This window comes from Quercus robur, chromosome 1 (assembly GCF_932294415.1).
Source record: "Quercus robur chromosome 1, dhQueRobu3.1, whole genome shotgun sequence".
NCBI lineage: Eukaryota > Viridiplantae > Streptophyta > Magnoliopsida > Fagales > Fagaceae > Quercus > Quercus robur.
The window spans coordinates 32,691,754-32,709,485 of NC_065534.1; the positions used below are offsets into that span (position 1 = coordinate 32,691,754).

The 17,732-nt window shown below is 34.2% G+C and overlaps 2 protein-coding genes across 13 annotated transcripts in view; both read left to right on the forward strand.

Annotated features, from left to right (window-relative positions):
• LOC126731573 (probable disease resistance protein At5g43730) overlaps nucleotides 1-9,259 on the forward strand; it is a 33,126-nt gene extending 23,867 nt beyond the window's left edge. For 2 of the 5 annotated variants that reach the window (XM_050435063.1, XM_050435064.1), the window contains exon 3: nucleotides 8,957-9,259. The gene's annotated coding sequence lies outside the window, so the exon portion shown is untranslated. Of the gene's footprint in view, nucleotides 1-7,644; nucleotides 8,633-8,769; nucleotides 8,824-8,956 lie in introns of those variants that run through there. The other 3 variants (XR_007658882.1, XM_050435060.1, XM_050435062.1) reach the window with 3 other exon arrangements.
• Nucleotides 1-17,732, forward strand: part of LOC126731345 (disease resistance protein RPV1-like) — a 33,908-nt gene that overhangs the window by 1,422 nt on the left and 14,754 nt on the right. The window contains exons 3-5 of one of the 8 annotated variants that reach the window (XM_050435040.1): nucleotides 673-1,795; nucleotides 1,936-2,205; nucleotides 2,331-2,504. The exons of 2 other annotated variants lie outside the window; for them this stretch is intronic. In XM_050435040.1, the coding sequence (XP_050290997.1) occupies nucleotides 673-1,795; nucleotides 1,936-2,205; nucleotides 2,331-2,504 (1,567 nt within the window). Of the gene's footprint in view, nucleotides 1-672; nucleotides 1,796-1,935; nucleotides 2,206-2,330; nucleotides 2,752-17,732 lie in introns of all 8 variants that reach the window. 5 more of the 8 variants (XM_050435036.1, XM_050435057.1, XM_050435055.1 and 2 more) reach the window with 5 other exon arrangements.

The window sequence follows — 17,732 nt, forward strand, 5'->3', positions numbered from 1 at the left end:
CTATTTGGTTGGGAGAAAAGTAATTATTACTTTTTCACTCTTCAAACAAAAGGGTAAACTAAAATTTTTTCTATCCTTCCACTTTTTTGTACCTTTCTCATTTTTTATCTTCTTATTTTTTCCATCCTGCCAACTAAATGGAACCTTAAACTTTTAATGATTTTGGGATGACCACTAAACTTTAATGTTAAATAACAACTACAGTTAATTGTTTTCTACTTTTTTTTTTCTTTAAATTTTAATGAATTATGAAAGTATTCTATTCGTGTCATAACTAAGCTAGTTAGCTACAGCTTAGCGATAGAAATAAAAGAACATAAAATTAGATTATCTTACCAATTATTAATTAGGAATTTGTCCCGCTCATTAATTAGAATACTTTAAAAGTAAAACTTAATGCATTTTTCTAAAGAAGTGGGATCCCAATAAGATTATATCCTCATCTAATCGAGCTTTTCATGCAATTTTTCGTGCTAAAAGCTAATTTGCTACCCCTGAATAAGTGACAATAGAATAATATTTCTTCAATCCATGAATTGCATACTACTTACTTTACTTCGCAATACTTCAGTTGTGATGTACAAATTAAACACCTTGCATTTAATTTACATTCTTATTTTATTTTTAAATTATCACGAGTTAAATGTCGTAAATTGCTTTGTGAATTGGCAGCAGCAACGAATGTGAACTTATCCAAGAAATTGTTAAAGAGATCTCAAAGTCTAAACTAAATCAGATGGAATTACATGTTGCTAAATATCCAGTTGGAATAAAGTCTCGTGCAGAGGCTTTAATAACACATTTATATATTGAATCAAATGAGGATATTCACATGGTAGCGATCTATGGCCTTGGTGGAGTAGGCAAAACTACAATCGCAAAAGATATTTATAACAAAATTTCACATCATTTCAAAGCAAAAGTTTTTCTAGAGAATGTTAGAGAGAGGTCACAGACAAATGAAGGCATAATATGTCTACAAAAGATACTTCTTTCTAAGATCTTAGGGAGCAGGAATTTGGAAGTGTGTAATGTATCTATTGGAATCACTATGATAAATGAATGTCTTTGCCAAAAGAGGGTTCTTATCATACTTGACGATGTGGATAATTTGGACCAAATAGAAAAAATGCTTGGAAAATGTGATCAGTTTGCTGCTGGAAGTAGAATCATTATGACAACAAGAAATAAACGCTTGCTTGGAACTCTTGGAAATGGTATTTCAACCTATGAATATGAGGTCAAGGAATTAAATGAAAATGAAGCTATTGAACTCTTTAGTAAGCATGCTTTCCAAAGTAACAAACCCAATGGAGATTATTTGGAACTTGCGCACAAAGTTATACATTATGCCAAAGGCCTTCCACTAGCTCTTGTAGTAATGGGTGCTGATCTGTATCGAAGACCAAAACTTGAATGGGAAAGTGCTCTAAAAAAGTATGAAAAAATTCCGAATGGAGATATTCAAAAGATACTGAAAATAAGTTATGATGGATTAGATGAAAATGAACAGAATATTTTCCTTGATATTGCATGTTTCTTCAAGGGATATTGCATGAATTATGATAAGGTTGTGGCTATACTAGAAGGTTGTGATTTAGAACCAGTAGATGGTATTTCAAGACTTATTGATAAATGTCTCGTGACTGGTGATCATTATAATGAATTGTCAATGCATGATTTGCTACAAAGAATGGGTAGAGAAATTGTTCGACAAGAATCACCACAAAATCCAGGAGAACGTAGTAGACTATGGCATTGTGAGGATGTTCTTGAGGTATTAACTGAAAATACGGTATGAGTTGTTTTGATTCATCTTCTCTATTTTTTTATATAATCACATTATTATTATTATTAGTAGTAGTAGTAAGGTTTTACCCATTATTTAGTAAGTATTATATTTTTGGTGATTTACTTTTTACGTTTTTCAATTAGGGGTCAGATATAATTCAAAGCATAAGGTTGGATCCGTCTGAGCCAATAGAGTTGCAATTGAATGCACAAATATTTCGTAAGATGAAAAATCTTAGATTGCTTACAATTCACAATGTACGTTGCCAAGGACACCTTGAATATCTTCCCAATGGGTTAAATCTGCTTGATTGGCCTGAATATCCATTCCCTCTGCTTCCATTTCATTTTTCTCCTAAAAATCTGGTCGTACTCAACATGGCCGGTAACCAATTAGAGAAAACATTCAAGCAGGTATGGTCTTTTTTCTTTTTTTTTGATAAATAATTTTTTAAAGTTTAAAAAGTGTGTGTGTATATATATATGTTTTGAGAATCAAAAACGTATAATTTAATTTTTGAATTTTTTTTCATCAACAGGTTTTTGCATTCAAAACCTTGAGTTATGTGGACTTCAGTCGGTGTGAATCCATTTTGAAAATACCCGACTTATCAATGAGCCCAAACATAAAGGAATTGAAACTTGCGCACTGTAAAAATTTAGTTAAGATTGATGACTCCGTGGGGCGTCTTGATAAGCTTGAAGTGTGGGACCTTAAGGGTTGCGAAAAACTTGAAACTCTTCCGAGTTGTCTCTCGATGAAGTCTCTTAGATCTTTTAATCTTACTTACTGCGAAAGCCTTAAGATGTTCCCCCCCAATATTTCGCAAGAAATGAAAAGTTTAAAGAGGTTATATTTGTACGGGACTGGAATTAGTGAGTTGCCTCAGTCATTTGGGAATCTCACTGGGATTACTGATTTAGATCTAGGAAACTGGACGGGACAGCTACATTTTCCAGGTAGCATCTATAACTTACAACGTCTTAAGACTCTCAATCTTATTGGCGAATTCACATTTCCGAAGGACGAGGAGCCACTGTGCAATTCTTACGGAGGCTTTTCCAAATATGTTTTTCCAAGCTTGAACCATCTATCTTTTTGCGATTTTTCAAATCTCTCAGAAATGGAATTTATTTTGAATTATTGTTGCCCCCCTACATTGGGAGAATTATATTTCAGTAGTACCAATTTTGTTAGCTGCCGCCCAAAACGCATTGACAGATTTCAGAGTTTAAAAGTTCTCGAAATCATAGATTGCGATAAAGTTCAGCAAATTCCAAGCCTTCCACAAAGTGTAAGATATGTATCTGCACCAGCAACCGAAATATTGGTTCAGGTATCTCTTATAGTTATTAAGAAACAGTTTCTTTTACCTTCACAAATACTTGTTGACTAATTTTGCTAAAATGTAATTTGTTGAATTCTCATGCAGATTCCAGAAATATTAAGGCTTCCACCAAATCTACCACCTTGTTTAGGTGTGAGAAGCCACATGTTAATAGGTCCATACCCCCACTCATCTTCTACAATATCCCCAGTGAGTGTCCCCAAGAAGTATGTCTTCCTTAGTGACTATAACTTTGTGGTAGATTTAATTTGGGATGAGAATATTGAGATTCCAAATTGGTTAAACCACCAACGCAATGGAAATTCAATATCATTCTTCATTGGTCCAGAAATTCCAACAATTACTGTGTGTGTTGAGATTAAAATTACAGAGGATGATCATCGCCATTTTAATTATCATGCTGTCATTTCCATCAATGGTAGTGAACGACTATTCGAAAGCTCATGTTTTAGTTATAAATATGATGACCTGCTGGTGTGTTGTTGTAGACTTCAGAGCTCATTGCAGATACTATTTGAGGACTTGAATCTAGGTGATCGGAATCTTGTTCAGATTTTTTGTGAAGCCTCAAATGATACTGGAAATTTTGTTCCTGAGATTAAATGGGTAGGGGTCCATGTAGAATGCATTTGTTCTCCTCAAAAATCACAAAAAGTTAGCAAAAAGAGAAACTGGCCCCTAGAATCAAGGATCTGCACATGTTTGTGTTTAGCACAAACCCATTGCCAGTGTCCAAAGCAGCTTTGCTCCACATATTCAACAGGACCAACTTCAGTGCATTCAGGCTATTCGGACAATTGTATTATCTCAAGTGCTATGGATGGTGGCGGGTCATCCTCGAGTTCTTTGTCATCTAATTCAGGGCTTTCTATGGACGTGACAAATGGGTCTGAATTTGATTTTGGATTTCAATCAACCCTTGGTGATGGGTTTGACATGGGTTCCTCCTCTTTAATAGATGATTCTGACTTCAGTCCATATCCACAGTCAAAGAAAATGAGACCCTCTTGATCAAATTTCATAAAAAACATTTTAAGGTATTGTTATTACTTTGAAACTGTTTTCCATTGTATTGCCTTTGTTTGATATCTTTTGTGTTTGTTATGACATTGAAATATTCATTCCATAGCTCATTGATTCTAATTTTTTTTGATTGCTTAACCTTCATTGAGTTGCAACAATTCTATTTTTGGTATGATTTGGGTTTGTTTCTTTGAATATGGTCAATAGCTTGCAGTCAATGTATATGGAGCAGAGAAGCTCTAACTAACAGGCCATCTACCTTCTTTTTTGCTCTCTTCCAAAAAAGTAGAAAAACAAAAATAAAATTAATTCTGGAATTTGACTTAATTATTTTTTTAAAAAAATTACAGGGTTGGCAGTGGCACACCATGAAGGACCATTGATGACGAACAGGGCAGCAGCATTGGCAAAATGTCTAGAAAATGTTACTAGTTGTCACACCCTGGAGGATCGTTGTGATTAAAAAAACCAAAAAGAAAAAGGTTTCTGCTTAAGTTTACCTTAATTCTGCTTATAAAAAATAAAAATAAAAATGATGTTTGCCTTAAATCATTGTTGGAACCTTTCTTTGGTGGATATTGATGATATCATGCTATTCAAGAGCTGAATATAGGTGTGTTTTTATATCCTGCCATATTTTGCAGAAATGTAGCTTTTGTCATTGGCATTGAAACGTTGCTATCGGTATTATGCTTATATTGACCCTGCTGTGCATAGTGATAAATTTGGCTATGCGAAAGATCTATTTATTTCTTTATTATTTTTATTATAATTATTATTCTTGAAACTTGAAAGTATGCTTAAAACAAGAAAGAGTCGTAAGCAACCACCCCCCCCCCCCCCCACCCTTCTTTTATTTTGAATCAATCCAAACATAGATGGCTCTTTTCCCACTTGAATTTATTATATTTTGAAGAAAATTGCCTTTTGGCTTCTCCAAATCTATATACTAAAGGGCAATCATTCATGGTCTGCTTTGCACAAGAATCAGTAATATGCTTATAGTTTATTGTAAGCTAAGAAAATTATGACCTAACTAGTACCTAATGAAAAGACATGTTTTGCAAACCTGTCTTTATTATATGAGAGAAATTACCAGCCCAATAACACAAAAAAAAGGTAAAAAGAAAAGTGTTGTAGAGAAATGAGTACGAGGTATTTGACTTTGCAAATACTTGATTGATTGGACTAGTCTTGATGGTCTTTTTTCTTTTTTGCTTGTTTCTGGAAGTGATTGTAACTTTTTTTTTTTAATTTGTTGCTTTTTTAACAAAATAAGAACTAAATGCATTATGACTGATTTAAATTATATTGGTTATGTTTTAGCTTGTGGTGAGGTGTTTTCAAGAAGTATCATCTATTTTTAATGAATAAAAATTAATTACCAATTACGTGTTACAACGATAGCCTTGTCCTCGCAAGTGTATTCAAGTAAAGAGCACTATGAATGTTTTGATGAATGAATAGTAATCTCCATGAAGATTTTATTGGGACCCAATAGATTTATCATTCTCGATAGTGAATGTCTGAGAATGAGCTCGACATCAAGTAGTCATCAACAATGCATCATAACCTCATTGATTTGTTATGAAACCAGGTTCTTAGAGGGAATAAAGTCGGTCATGGACCTGTTGCCAAGGCTTGGAATGAAATGGTCAAAACTGTTCAATGGGACATTGGTCTCATCATGACAGAGCTGCTCTGAGGCATAGATACAAACATTTGAGAAGGCAATATAATGACATTAAGGTTCTTCAATATAGTGGGTTATCTTGGGAAGAAACAGGAGAAATGGTAACTGCTGAGATTATGTGGGTTCTTATACCTAGGTGAATTGCCATTTATCCATTCTTGTATCATTAGATAATTTGGTGTCCTATTATGTTGCTTATATACAAACAAATCCAGGTGCATCCTGATGCTTGGCCTCATAGAAACTAATATGTTCCAAGTTGTCACAAATTGTTGTTATATATGTTGAAGGGGTTTTAATGAATTTACAGAATTTCTTCATGCAATGCAGATTTTAACAATGAAGACCCAATTTGATGATTACAATGTTTCTTGTTTCAACATTGAGATCTTTGCATAATTTAAGAAAGTTATTGTCTACTTATATTGGCTTATTTTCATTGTGTTGTTCCTTTACCTAGAATATCGTTTGCATTTTCTCAATTTTTTTCATTGCTATCCAAAATCTGATGTTGTAGAATTTATAATTATGCTTATTTCTACTTGATTTATGGAAATCCAGCTTCTAATGGAGGGTATAACCATGTGGGTCAAGATATTGGTTGCATATAATGGAGTCAATGAGATTTTCTTTTCACAAGCCTATAACAGGCCACAACATTTGGTGAGATTTTTGGATTCTTCTGAAGATGCAAAATTTCAAATAACTCTCGTAAGTTTCAAATTAAGTTCTTATGAATAAATATACCATAATAGAACTCTCCTAAATTACAAATATTTGTTTTTGATACACGGAAATGACAACACTGATGAAAGGAAATATTACTAAAGTCACACTCTAGACATTGAGGACTATTGGCTGGGATTGATGCTCTCTCTCTCTCTATACCATAGTTGTCAGTATCGTACGATACGCGATACGTATCGTACGATACGTATCGTATCGTTTGAAAAAAGTGTTGTATCGTTGATACGTATCGTAGGTGCATATGAATCGGACGATACAGTTGTATGTATCGTACGTATCGTGCGTATCGTACGATACATAAACAATTGGCTTAAATAGGTTTTTTTAACAAAATTTCAGCCCAAATTTAGCCCAAAACGTTTTTCCATTTTTTTTAAAAGCAAGTTGGGCTATTTTGGTAGTTTGGCCCAATACAAAAGCCTTCTTAATTTTTTTTTTTTTTTTTTAGCCCTAAAAAAATTGAACCACAATTAAATCTATTTACCCACCACATAGTCGCACCAGTCAATAGTCACTCACACGTTTTTTCCTTTGTATCTCAATTCTCAAGCTTTCAACTTTCCCAAAACCCCTTTGGCTTCCTCTCTATTTGTTTTCATCATTTTACCTTTTAGATCATCAAGTTTCAGGAGATCTCTCATCAAGGGACCACAATCTTGTCTTTTTCTTCTATTCCTTTTCCTAACCCAAAAGTCCCACACTCTCACATGTTACTAGAGCAAGATAACAACAACAACAAGTGCTGCCTCACATTGGGTCCATTGTGTGTGTAAGGTTAGTTTTTCTTTTTTCTTAGTAAAATTTTTTGATTAATTCTTTATACTAAAAAATTATTGTAATTATTTATTGTTATTAACCTATTATATTAGTTAATTTAGTTTAATATAACCGAGTGACTTATAAAAAATTAGTTTAGTATAACTGAATATGTATCAATGTATGTATATGAGTGTTTATATATAAATATTATATATATATATATATAAATATATATATATATATGTATGTATTTTGTAATATTAATATTAATACTGTGAATTTGTGATAGTGTAACTGTGACTGTGATGCTTAATTTGTGTACATAAAAATTGTTGATTGACTATAAATTCATGTGTTCATATTTGCTTTTAGGTATATAAAAAAAAAAAAGGGTAATAGGAGGAAAAGAAATAAGGAGAAAGATCCCACTTGGGATCATTGTCTACGTATCAATGATGATAAGACAAGTAGGCTTAAGCTTAAATGTAATTATTGCTCAAATGAATATTGGGGGGTAGTCATAAGAATGAAAAACCATTTGGCACATACACATAAGGATGTTAAACCATGCTTGAAGGTGCCTAAAGATGTTAAAAATTATTTTGCCAAACTTTTGGAAAACATTAAAAAAAAAAATGAGCAACTTGATGATGAGTTTGATGTTGAATGTCTTCAAGAAGATTCTACTTCTCTTCAAAGCCTTGAGATTCTACTTCTCTACGAATTGAATAATTTAAAGGGACTGTTTAGAGAAGAGAAAGTCGCACCAGCACCAGTCGTCCCCCACGGCACCTTTTCCTGCCTCAAACAATTTTCAATATGTGATTGTCCGAATATAAAGAAGCTATTCACGCCTGGATCGTCGATGCAAAACCTGGAACAGATTAAGGTCTATGGCTGTGAACAATTAGAGGAAATAATAGGTGGGGCTGAAGCATCTGATGATGAAGTTGAAGAAGAAGAAGAAGCAGAAAAAATTGTGGAAATATTCCCCCAATTGAGGAAATTGACATTACAGTATTTACCGGAGCTGAAGACCATATGCAGTAGCAGTAATGTAATACTTTGTGATTCTCTCGATTTTATTATGATAGAGGATTGTCCGAAGCTTAATAGATTACCTCTTTCTCTGCACCTTATTGATGGAGAACTATCTTCTCCTCCTCCTTCATTACAAATCTATATAGAGAAAGAAAGGTGGGAATTGATGGAATGGGACAATCATGATATGAAGATGGTCCTTGAACCTCTCTGTCAGTTCATTTAATGGGTATGACTCTCTCTATTCACTTTACATCTTTGTTTTATTTGAAACGATTCAATTTGTTGGTTATCCATTTCTCCTCCTCGATTTCTTTCTAATCTCTTTTTCCTTTTTCTTTTGGTACCCTTTACACCACCCCGCAGTGGCAGTGAAATCTCAAGGTGGGGGGAGCAGATAATTCACATGACTCTTCCTCTGTAAGTCAAACCCCGAACATACATGCCTATCCATTTTAATTATTCTTCCTATTAATTTGTTTTCATTGGTTTGCTTTTCTTTGTTGGTTTGATATATTAAAAAAAAAAAAAATTTGTTGTTGGTTTGATATAGGATACGTCATCAAGCCAAAGCCGACTCAAGAAATAATTGTGTGGCATGGTCCGCGTGGACCCGCAACTAGATCTTGGCTCTCAAATGTGTTTCCGTGTAATTCTTAGCTCTTTTGGTTCTGATTTGCTTTTTATTTGAACTTTGTTGTGTTATGATTTATGAACATGTGTTCTTCTCTTTGGCTGAGTGGGATGATCTTCTGTAATAAATTGATACTTCATGTTAATTTGTTTAGTAATTGTGAAAGGATTCAAACATTGTCTGTTTCTGCTTTAGAGATAATGTGAACTAGATAAACTGTGAGTCTGTGAGTGTGCAAATGTTTCCAATTGCATAAGAGCGCACACATCCTTTTTTCTGAACTTGTAACCCAGTTAGCAGCTACATTGGCTGTTCTTTTTATTAGACACCACAACTTGTACTATTATTTAAGAGGTTTTTCCTGTTTGAATTCTTCATTTTTTTAGTTCAAAAATACCCCTACACTCCTATGTTTAAGTAGAGACAAAATTAAAGGACAATCTGGTAAAAATGCAACTCTAACTCCCACTAAAATATTACCTAAAAATAGAACCACTCTCCTATTAATTTTCAAATTGATTTATTCACTTATAAATTAAATTTTCAAAATAAAAATTATATATATAAAATAAAATAAAAAACACAGTTTTTTTCTACAAAATAGGACCACTAACAAAAAAAAAAAAAAAAGACTCATTGCACGCACGAAGCGCGTGTGTCGAGGCTAGTATTAGTTTTTGTTGTAGTTTATATTATTTTAATGAGTTAGACGTAAAAATAAAAACTAGGATGTGGAGTAAGTTGTAAAATGAGATGATAAAATAGATAAAGTATATTTTTAAGGTGTAAAATAGAATTTTTTTGACATCCCAAATGCTAGTACTCTAACCAAATTACATTCATACAGTTAGACTTAACATGACCAATTCATAAGGCATGTTTTCATCTATAATACAAATTCCTTTAATTGATAATGGAGGAAAGAGGGCGAAATGATCCAATTGTGGGCTAAGACTTATCTTTTTCACAAAGTTGTTTTTTATTACCAAAAGAGAATAGACATCTTTTGTTGCATTGGGCCTTCAATGTGGAAAGAAAGGCCCGAAAACTTCGAGCCTAGTTTTGGCTCATCTACCTTAGGATACCTAACATAACTAAAATTTTATGATTATTTCAAAAAATAAAATATGCTAATGTTAATATGTAAATTATATCACTCGATTTAATTAAATAGAAAATATTCATTGACGGATTTATAAAAACTAGATCCACCTACCACATATATCATTATAAGACAAGTTAGGGCTCATTTAGTTGAAGATTTCTAGTATTGTTGTTTAAAATGATGTGAAAACTGTGATTTAAAAAGTGTTGTAAAAATACGTGTTTACAATATTCATAAAGTAAAAATGTGTTCAGAATAGTACCATGTTTCAGTATGTAAAAAAACATAATTGTGTGTTTAATATGTGTTGTTTAACCAAGCGAGCCTCATGTTTTTCAAAATATTTACAAAAGTGTCGTTGAGCAACATTATTTGAAATCTGAAATCTAGTAAAATGAGTTTTCCAAATTCAGTGTTTAAACGCCCTAAAATGAGCAACGTAATTCAAACACTTCAAAAAAAAACCCCTTACCAAATGCGTTGTTTTTTTTTTTTTGAGAATCATAGTTTTCATTGTTTAAACACTGAAAACTATTGTTTGGAATCACATACTAAACAACCCTTAATCAACCACCAAATCAATTGTATTTCCTACCATTAGCAAAATGGTTTAGTTTTTTTATTTTTTATTTTTTATAAGAAATTGAAACTTCATTCAACTAGAAAAAGAAATTACATTATGGAGAAGAGATTGCTTTATAAAACAATGACTCCCTTCAATCCAAACAAAAAAATCATCAATGCCAAAAGCATGTTAGCAAAATGGTTTAGTTTCTTAATTTTACTTTCAAGCCAACCTACCTAAACACTTTTGACTTGATTCAATCTTAACCGCAACATATTTAATAAATAGGACAGTGCATCTATAGGACCATAGAATGATAAAGTTGTGTTACACTTTCAGCCATCCATTAAATGACTCAACTCTCCTTACAAAACCCGTGGTCTTTTGGCCCATACTTACTTCATGGTCCGAACTCACTAGAGTGAACTTCATCTTGAAATAAAATTACAAAAAGAAAAACAAATTAAAACATCCAACATATATATATATATATATATGTGTGTGTGTGTCATCTTGATGTTATCACTATTTACATATTGCTCAATTCAGAATTTTTTTTTTACAAGCTTACAATTGTTTGTATTTGTTTTTATTTTGTATTAATGTGTAGTCCCGTGCATATGCATGGGTACAATTAAAAACAATCACAATTAGACAGTTCAAATTATATATATATATATTAAAAGAGTTTCAAATTATACATGGTATTAGTTTACATTTTTTTTTAAAACCATATATTTCTAAAATATGTAATGGTTTCTCAATATATATATATGATTTAAAATTTAATTGTTTTAAACTTTTTGATTTTTGCACCTAATAATTCACTTACCACATAAATTAAAAATTTAGATAGACACATGGCGGAAAATTAGACTCCAATTGAAATCTAATTTAGAATTTAATTGGATTTTCTCTAATCTTTGGCTATATATATATATATATATATAGATTTGAGTACTTTCATTTCAAATGTTTCAGAAAATTATAATATTTAAGTTAATTTGTATTGTAGAAATTTATTTCACAAGTAATAGGACATAGGAAACATAAACATCACCATATACATATGTTTATATAAGTCCTATATTTGCTTATTAAGGTGAAATATAAGTTGTGATAAAAGTCATCTTGATAAACAAGAGGAACAAATTCCACCAAAAATTTCATCAAATGATACAAAAATATGAATTTTGATGTAAATCTAATTTTTTACAATTGCCCCAACATGAATACCTGAGAGGATGAAAATATACATTATTGGAGTATAAATAATTGCATATTATGGTTAGCTCAACACAACAACTTTAGAAGCTCCACTCATCATTGATTTTGTGAATATTCTACAGTGCATTGTGTCAACGCTCAGCCTCGATCGGAACAGTGGTGGAAAAACTGCCACCATCGTCGTGAGCCCTCATTCGACGACCCGCCGTGGCAACAGTTCCCGCATGCACGGGGCCCCATTGGAGGGCCACTCTCGAATGATGGTGTTGTGTTCGTGGGGAGCTTCGCGTGCTCTCTCTCTCTCTCTCTCTCTCTCTCTCTCTCTCTCTCTCTCGGTGAAGGAAGGTAGGTCCACCTTTGGCGTTATGGCAGGAATCTAGGCTAAACTTTAGGTGATTACCAAAGGTCAGTAGAGTCGCCACTAATCATTAGGTTTTTCTAAGGCGTGATTGGTCACCTATTTCTAGTTGATTTTATTACCAATCCTAGGTTCAAAAAAAGGGAATTTTTCCTAATCTAATGTGGATAGCAAAAATCCTTGATTCTTAGGTTCAGAAGTTTGGTTACATACGGGGAAGGTGTTAGGCACCCCACAACGCATGTCCAAGGACAGTCCTTTGTTTTGATAAAACCTTAATGTTTGGCAATTGGCAGTAAAAACATGATTTTGGCATTGACTTTCAAGGCTTTTCATGCATGGCGGTTTTAAGGTTTGGCTTTTGAATGGGTGTGGTCCCAATCTATGCTTTCCTAAGGCATTTGAGCAAAGTGCCAGATTTTTACGATGAAAATTCGACAACAATTCACCTTACTTTTGTGGCGAAAATTAGGCATTACTTGCCTTAGGTGACACGGACTGTGACAATCACACCGGCGAAGGGCGGGCAGGTATATATATATATATACACATACATCATGCACAATGCAAGCACACAGAGCAAGAAAGTAAATGTCTGCATCCCTAGACCATGGCCCAAAATATAAGTGCAGGAAAATAAACAGGGGACACCATACTCTAGAGATGAGGACGAATGGTACACGGCATATATACCTAATACAAACCATCTAGGGGAGAAAGGGAGGAGGAAGGAAAAGGGTTTAAAAGAGTACATAACCAAATGGGAAAAGCTAGACCCTAAACCTACTGACTACCGCTGCTTGGCTTGTATAGAAATGCTTGCACCCGCGCCCTAACTCCATACGTAAGGCAAAGACAAGAAATCAACAGACAAGCAATGGAAGGAAAAGATGTGGGAAGCATATGAAAGAAGCATAAAGCGGATAAGCAGGGTAGACATGGCAAACACAGAAACAAGGATGCGAGCAAACAAGCAAAAAGGTAAACAAGCAACCAAAGAAGCAAAAAGGCGAACAAGCAAGAGATCAAACTAAAGGTGGTGTCCGCGAGAGACAAATGTAGGTTTGGATTTAATGTCCATAACTTCATTGTGTTGAAGCATGAACAATACACTGGCAAGCAAGACTCATGCATGGACATGTAAGCAAGCCTATAAAGATGCATAGAAAGCCAACAAGTGGCGCAAACAAACATGTAAGCATAGCATTGCACGGAGGGGGAAAAGGGGAGAGGTATGCGCTAAGCAATTGGCATCATGGCGATGCCTCCCGGATGGCTACATCTAAACTAGGCCTCATGGGCATCGGATGTAACCACACAACCATAAACCCGCTAAGGGTGTCAAACGTGGCAAAGCCTAGAACAAGAGAGGCTAGCACAAGCATGGAAGATAAAGCATAAAGGCAAGCAAGCATAGACATGCAAAATGGGTGATCCAAACCTTTTGATATGGGCCTCTGTGTACGGACAATGACAAAGACCATAGGGTCTAGACATATAGGCATAGAAACGTGCATGCAAACATGTAGAAATTTAGCACATGGACATGGTGGAACATGAATCCAAGCATATGGACATGTATGGATGTATATCTAAGCACGAAACATGGCAAAAGGCGCATAAACATATAGATCCAAGCAAGGCATGACAAGCATGTGAGCATATAACCCTATCATCAACATAGAGAAAGAAGAGGAACGAAACAAAGGAAAGCATGGCTTAAAACCCTAAGCATGTAGATCTAAACATATAAGCATGTAAGGATGTAGATCTAAGCATAAAGCATGGCATAAGACATAACAACCAAGAAATCTAAGCTAGAAACACACATAAAACAAGAAAAATGCCTAAGAAAGCAATAAAACATGTTATTCAAGCAAGACAAATGCTAGAAAAAAATTTAGAAGGTTAGGGGTGTGGATGATAGCTAGAGAAGCTACATCCACACCCCCAAACCCCAAATCCAAAGTGTGGAACCAAGGAAAGGAAGATTGGGTATAAGAACAATACCTTGTGTTTTTGGTGAAGAGAGAAGAATTAAGAAACTTTGATGTGTTTTTTGGGTGTTTGGAAGAGAGAAAAAACTTGTAGAGAAACTGGACAAAGAGCCAAACTTAGAAAATGTCTTCCTTTTTTGGTCTGAGGGGTGCTTGGGGCTATTTATAGCCTCGATGCGCCTTTCGAGGTGGCGACCCTTCAAGGACCACCGGCCTCAAAAGGCCTCTGATTGGATTGGTCTTGACTCCCCTGGAAATATTTTGACTTCTTGTTTCCAAAAAGTTATGGATATTGAAAATTCAATGGTTGGATCAAAAGTTATGGCTCTTGGAAGTTAGCGGCGCATCAATCGGTGCGTTATCCTGGTTTTTGTGATATCTCGGCCATTCTAACTCCGATTTTGACCCATGAATAGTCGTTGGAATGAGATTTGATAATCTTCGCGATGGTGTTGGTTTCAACCCATTTTGATAGTCGGATCAAAATCATGGTTTTTGGGCCCACCCACAACCGACTTCAGGTCAAACTTGGTCAAAATTGTCAAAATTCTCTGAGAAGCTCGGGTTTGATGTAAAATTATGAAAAATGCTGTTTTGTGAGGGTTTTGACCTTGTTTGACCTTCAGTCAAAAATAGGTCTGACCATGGGTATTTTGGTCATTTTAGCTGAAAAAGGCACTTCGGGTGCTCTGGTGCCCGAACAGGTTGTACCATGTTGTTCTGGATGTTCTCGCAACCCCATGGAGAGAAAATGATATTTTTAGATTTTTAGGGTCTGGCACGCAAATCAAGAGCGGACAAAATACGGTATCAACACATTGGACATATAAGTCCTATGTTTGCTTATTAAGGTGAAAATATTAGTTGTGATAAAAGATGTCTTCATAAACAAAAGGAAAAAACTCCACCAAAAATTTCATCAATTGATACAAAAATCCAATTTTTTACCACTACCCCAACGTGATTGCCCAAAGGAATGAAAATATACATTATTGGAGCTTAAATAATTGCATATTGTGGTTAGCTCGACATAACATCTTTAGAAGCTCTGCTCATCATTGCTTTTGTGATTATTCTAGGGTACATTGGACCTTCTTCTCTTTATTTCTTCTTCTTCTTCTTCTTTTTATTAATTCTATTTACAAATACAAAGGAGAAAAAAAATGCTATACTATTGGCTGTAATTTTTCATGCCCAATCCTTCATATCGTATTGCTCTTTGTAATTAGTGATAGAAGTTAAAGAGGAGTATTAGTGAATTTATTATCAGTCCTTACTATTTCCTCTAAGTAAAACTGCTTTACCTACTTGTAGAGAGATTGAAGATTCTGCACTAAAAGGAGACTTGTTCTAGTTGTGAAGGTTTCATCGATTCGTCAATTCTCTGAAGGTTTCATCGATTCGTTCTACATCTACTGCATACGGGTAAGTTCTCCGTCTTCTCTATGATTCTCTCAGTATTTCGGTGTTTACTTCTATTCTCTCTATCTTATTAGTTCATATGTGCTGTGTTCTGTGTTATGTATTTTTTTCATTAATTCCAGCATTTAGGCTAAAACCATATGTACCAAAGATCTAATTCCAGCATTTAGAATTTAGAATGATAAAGAGTGAGGCGTGGATTCACAAGTGTCTCTGTGTATGTGTTAAAGGTGAACCTATCAGTCACAATTTCATGAAACCATATATATATATATATATATATTAATAAATCGTTTGCAATAATTCCTATTTTTGTGCTTTCAGATATGCATTTGATTTTTTATTTTTGGGGGGCTCTCTTTGGACTACCTAAATTATTTTTATCTACATATCTATTTAGAGCATGGACTTAAGACATTATTCATCGTTCACTAATGTCTTACAGGGGAATATTAATCTTAAGGATGAACTTTTCAGTGTATCTGAAAGTAGTCCCCTGTTAGTCGAAGATTCTCCACTGAATGATGAAGTTGTCACTTCTAAGAAAAAATCAACATGTGGTATCAACTTCAGTGCTGAGGAAGACAAGCTGCTTGTAGCAGCATGGTTCAATACCAATGTCGATCTTGTGTATGGTAATAAGCAACATAAAACAACATTTTATGGCAAAGTTGCAAAATACTTCAAGGACCACAAGACTAATTCTACACGTAATGTTTCATCCCTAACAAGCCGATGGGGAACAACTAATAGGGAAACAGTTAAATTTTGTGGGTCTTTAGCTAAAATTGAAGCAAAGAATGAAAGTGGAACCATGGCTGATGACAAGGTATAAATTTTGCAATGGTTTTTAATTTTTTAGATTTACAACACAAATGAATTGTTTGAAGAAACTAATTATGTTATATTTATTTAATTTTTTTTAGATTGAAAAAGCAAGGGAATTGTTTAAAGAAATTCACGGTTACTTTTTTCAATATGAACATTGTTGGCTAATGTTGAAGGATTTTCCAAAGTGGGCAACTACTATGCCTAGGGAAGATTCAAGAAAAGAAATGCCTCAAACTCCAAATTCAATAGATCAAGGAGGGGGGTTGATGGGTTTTTGAGAGGCCAATAGGTAGAAAAGCTGAAAAGGCTAATCGAAAGAAAAAAGATGATGGGAAAGATGTTGCAACGGAATATTTGAAAATGAAAATGAAAATTCTTGAAGAAGGATGTGCAGCCGAAAAAGAGAAAGTACGTATCAAAGCAGAAAAGGTTCGCTTGCAAGAGTTGAAAGAGAATGAAAGAATTATGATGCTAGACACAAGTGGCATGAACGAAGACTAAAGAACTTTTTATGATGGACTCAAAAAGGAAATCCTTGCAAAACAAAGATCAAGTTGTTCGTTGGGATGAGATGATGTTGGTGATGTCTTGTTTCAACCTTATTTTGGTAGTAATTTATTTTAGGCGTTGATATGTATATTGTGGCATTTTTTGAGTGTTGCTGATTTTAGGCCTTGATATGTATTTTGTGGCATTTTTTGGGTGTAGCTGATTTTAGGCCTTAATATGTATTTTGTGATCTTAGCAAAAGGTCTTGACTCTTTTATTATGTGATCTAAGTAATCCTAACATTTTAGCTTATATAAAATGTCATATATTTTCTATGTTTGATTTTATATTACTATAGAATTTATATTACTGTCATGCTTAATGCTGGTGCTGTGCTATTAACGCTGCTGATTGGGTTGAGAGGCCAGTGTGTAAGTGCCTTGATTCTGCTTTGGTGCTGTATGCTGTATGCTGTGTTAGTGACTGCTACAGTGCAGTTTGGCATTGGTTAAGGTTGTGTAGTAGGTATTAGATATATGTGTGTGCTAGATGATAACAAATGGGGGATATTGCCATGTATGTACAGTTTGAAACCTCAAATCTTTATGTGGCTGTTTACTGCTGTTTATGTGGCTGCCTGAAGTCTGTTTATGTGGCTATTTACTACTATTTATGTGTTTCTTTGGCTGCCTGAAGTCTGT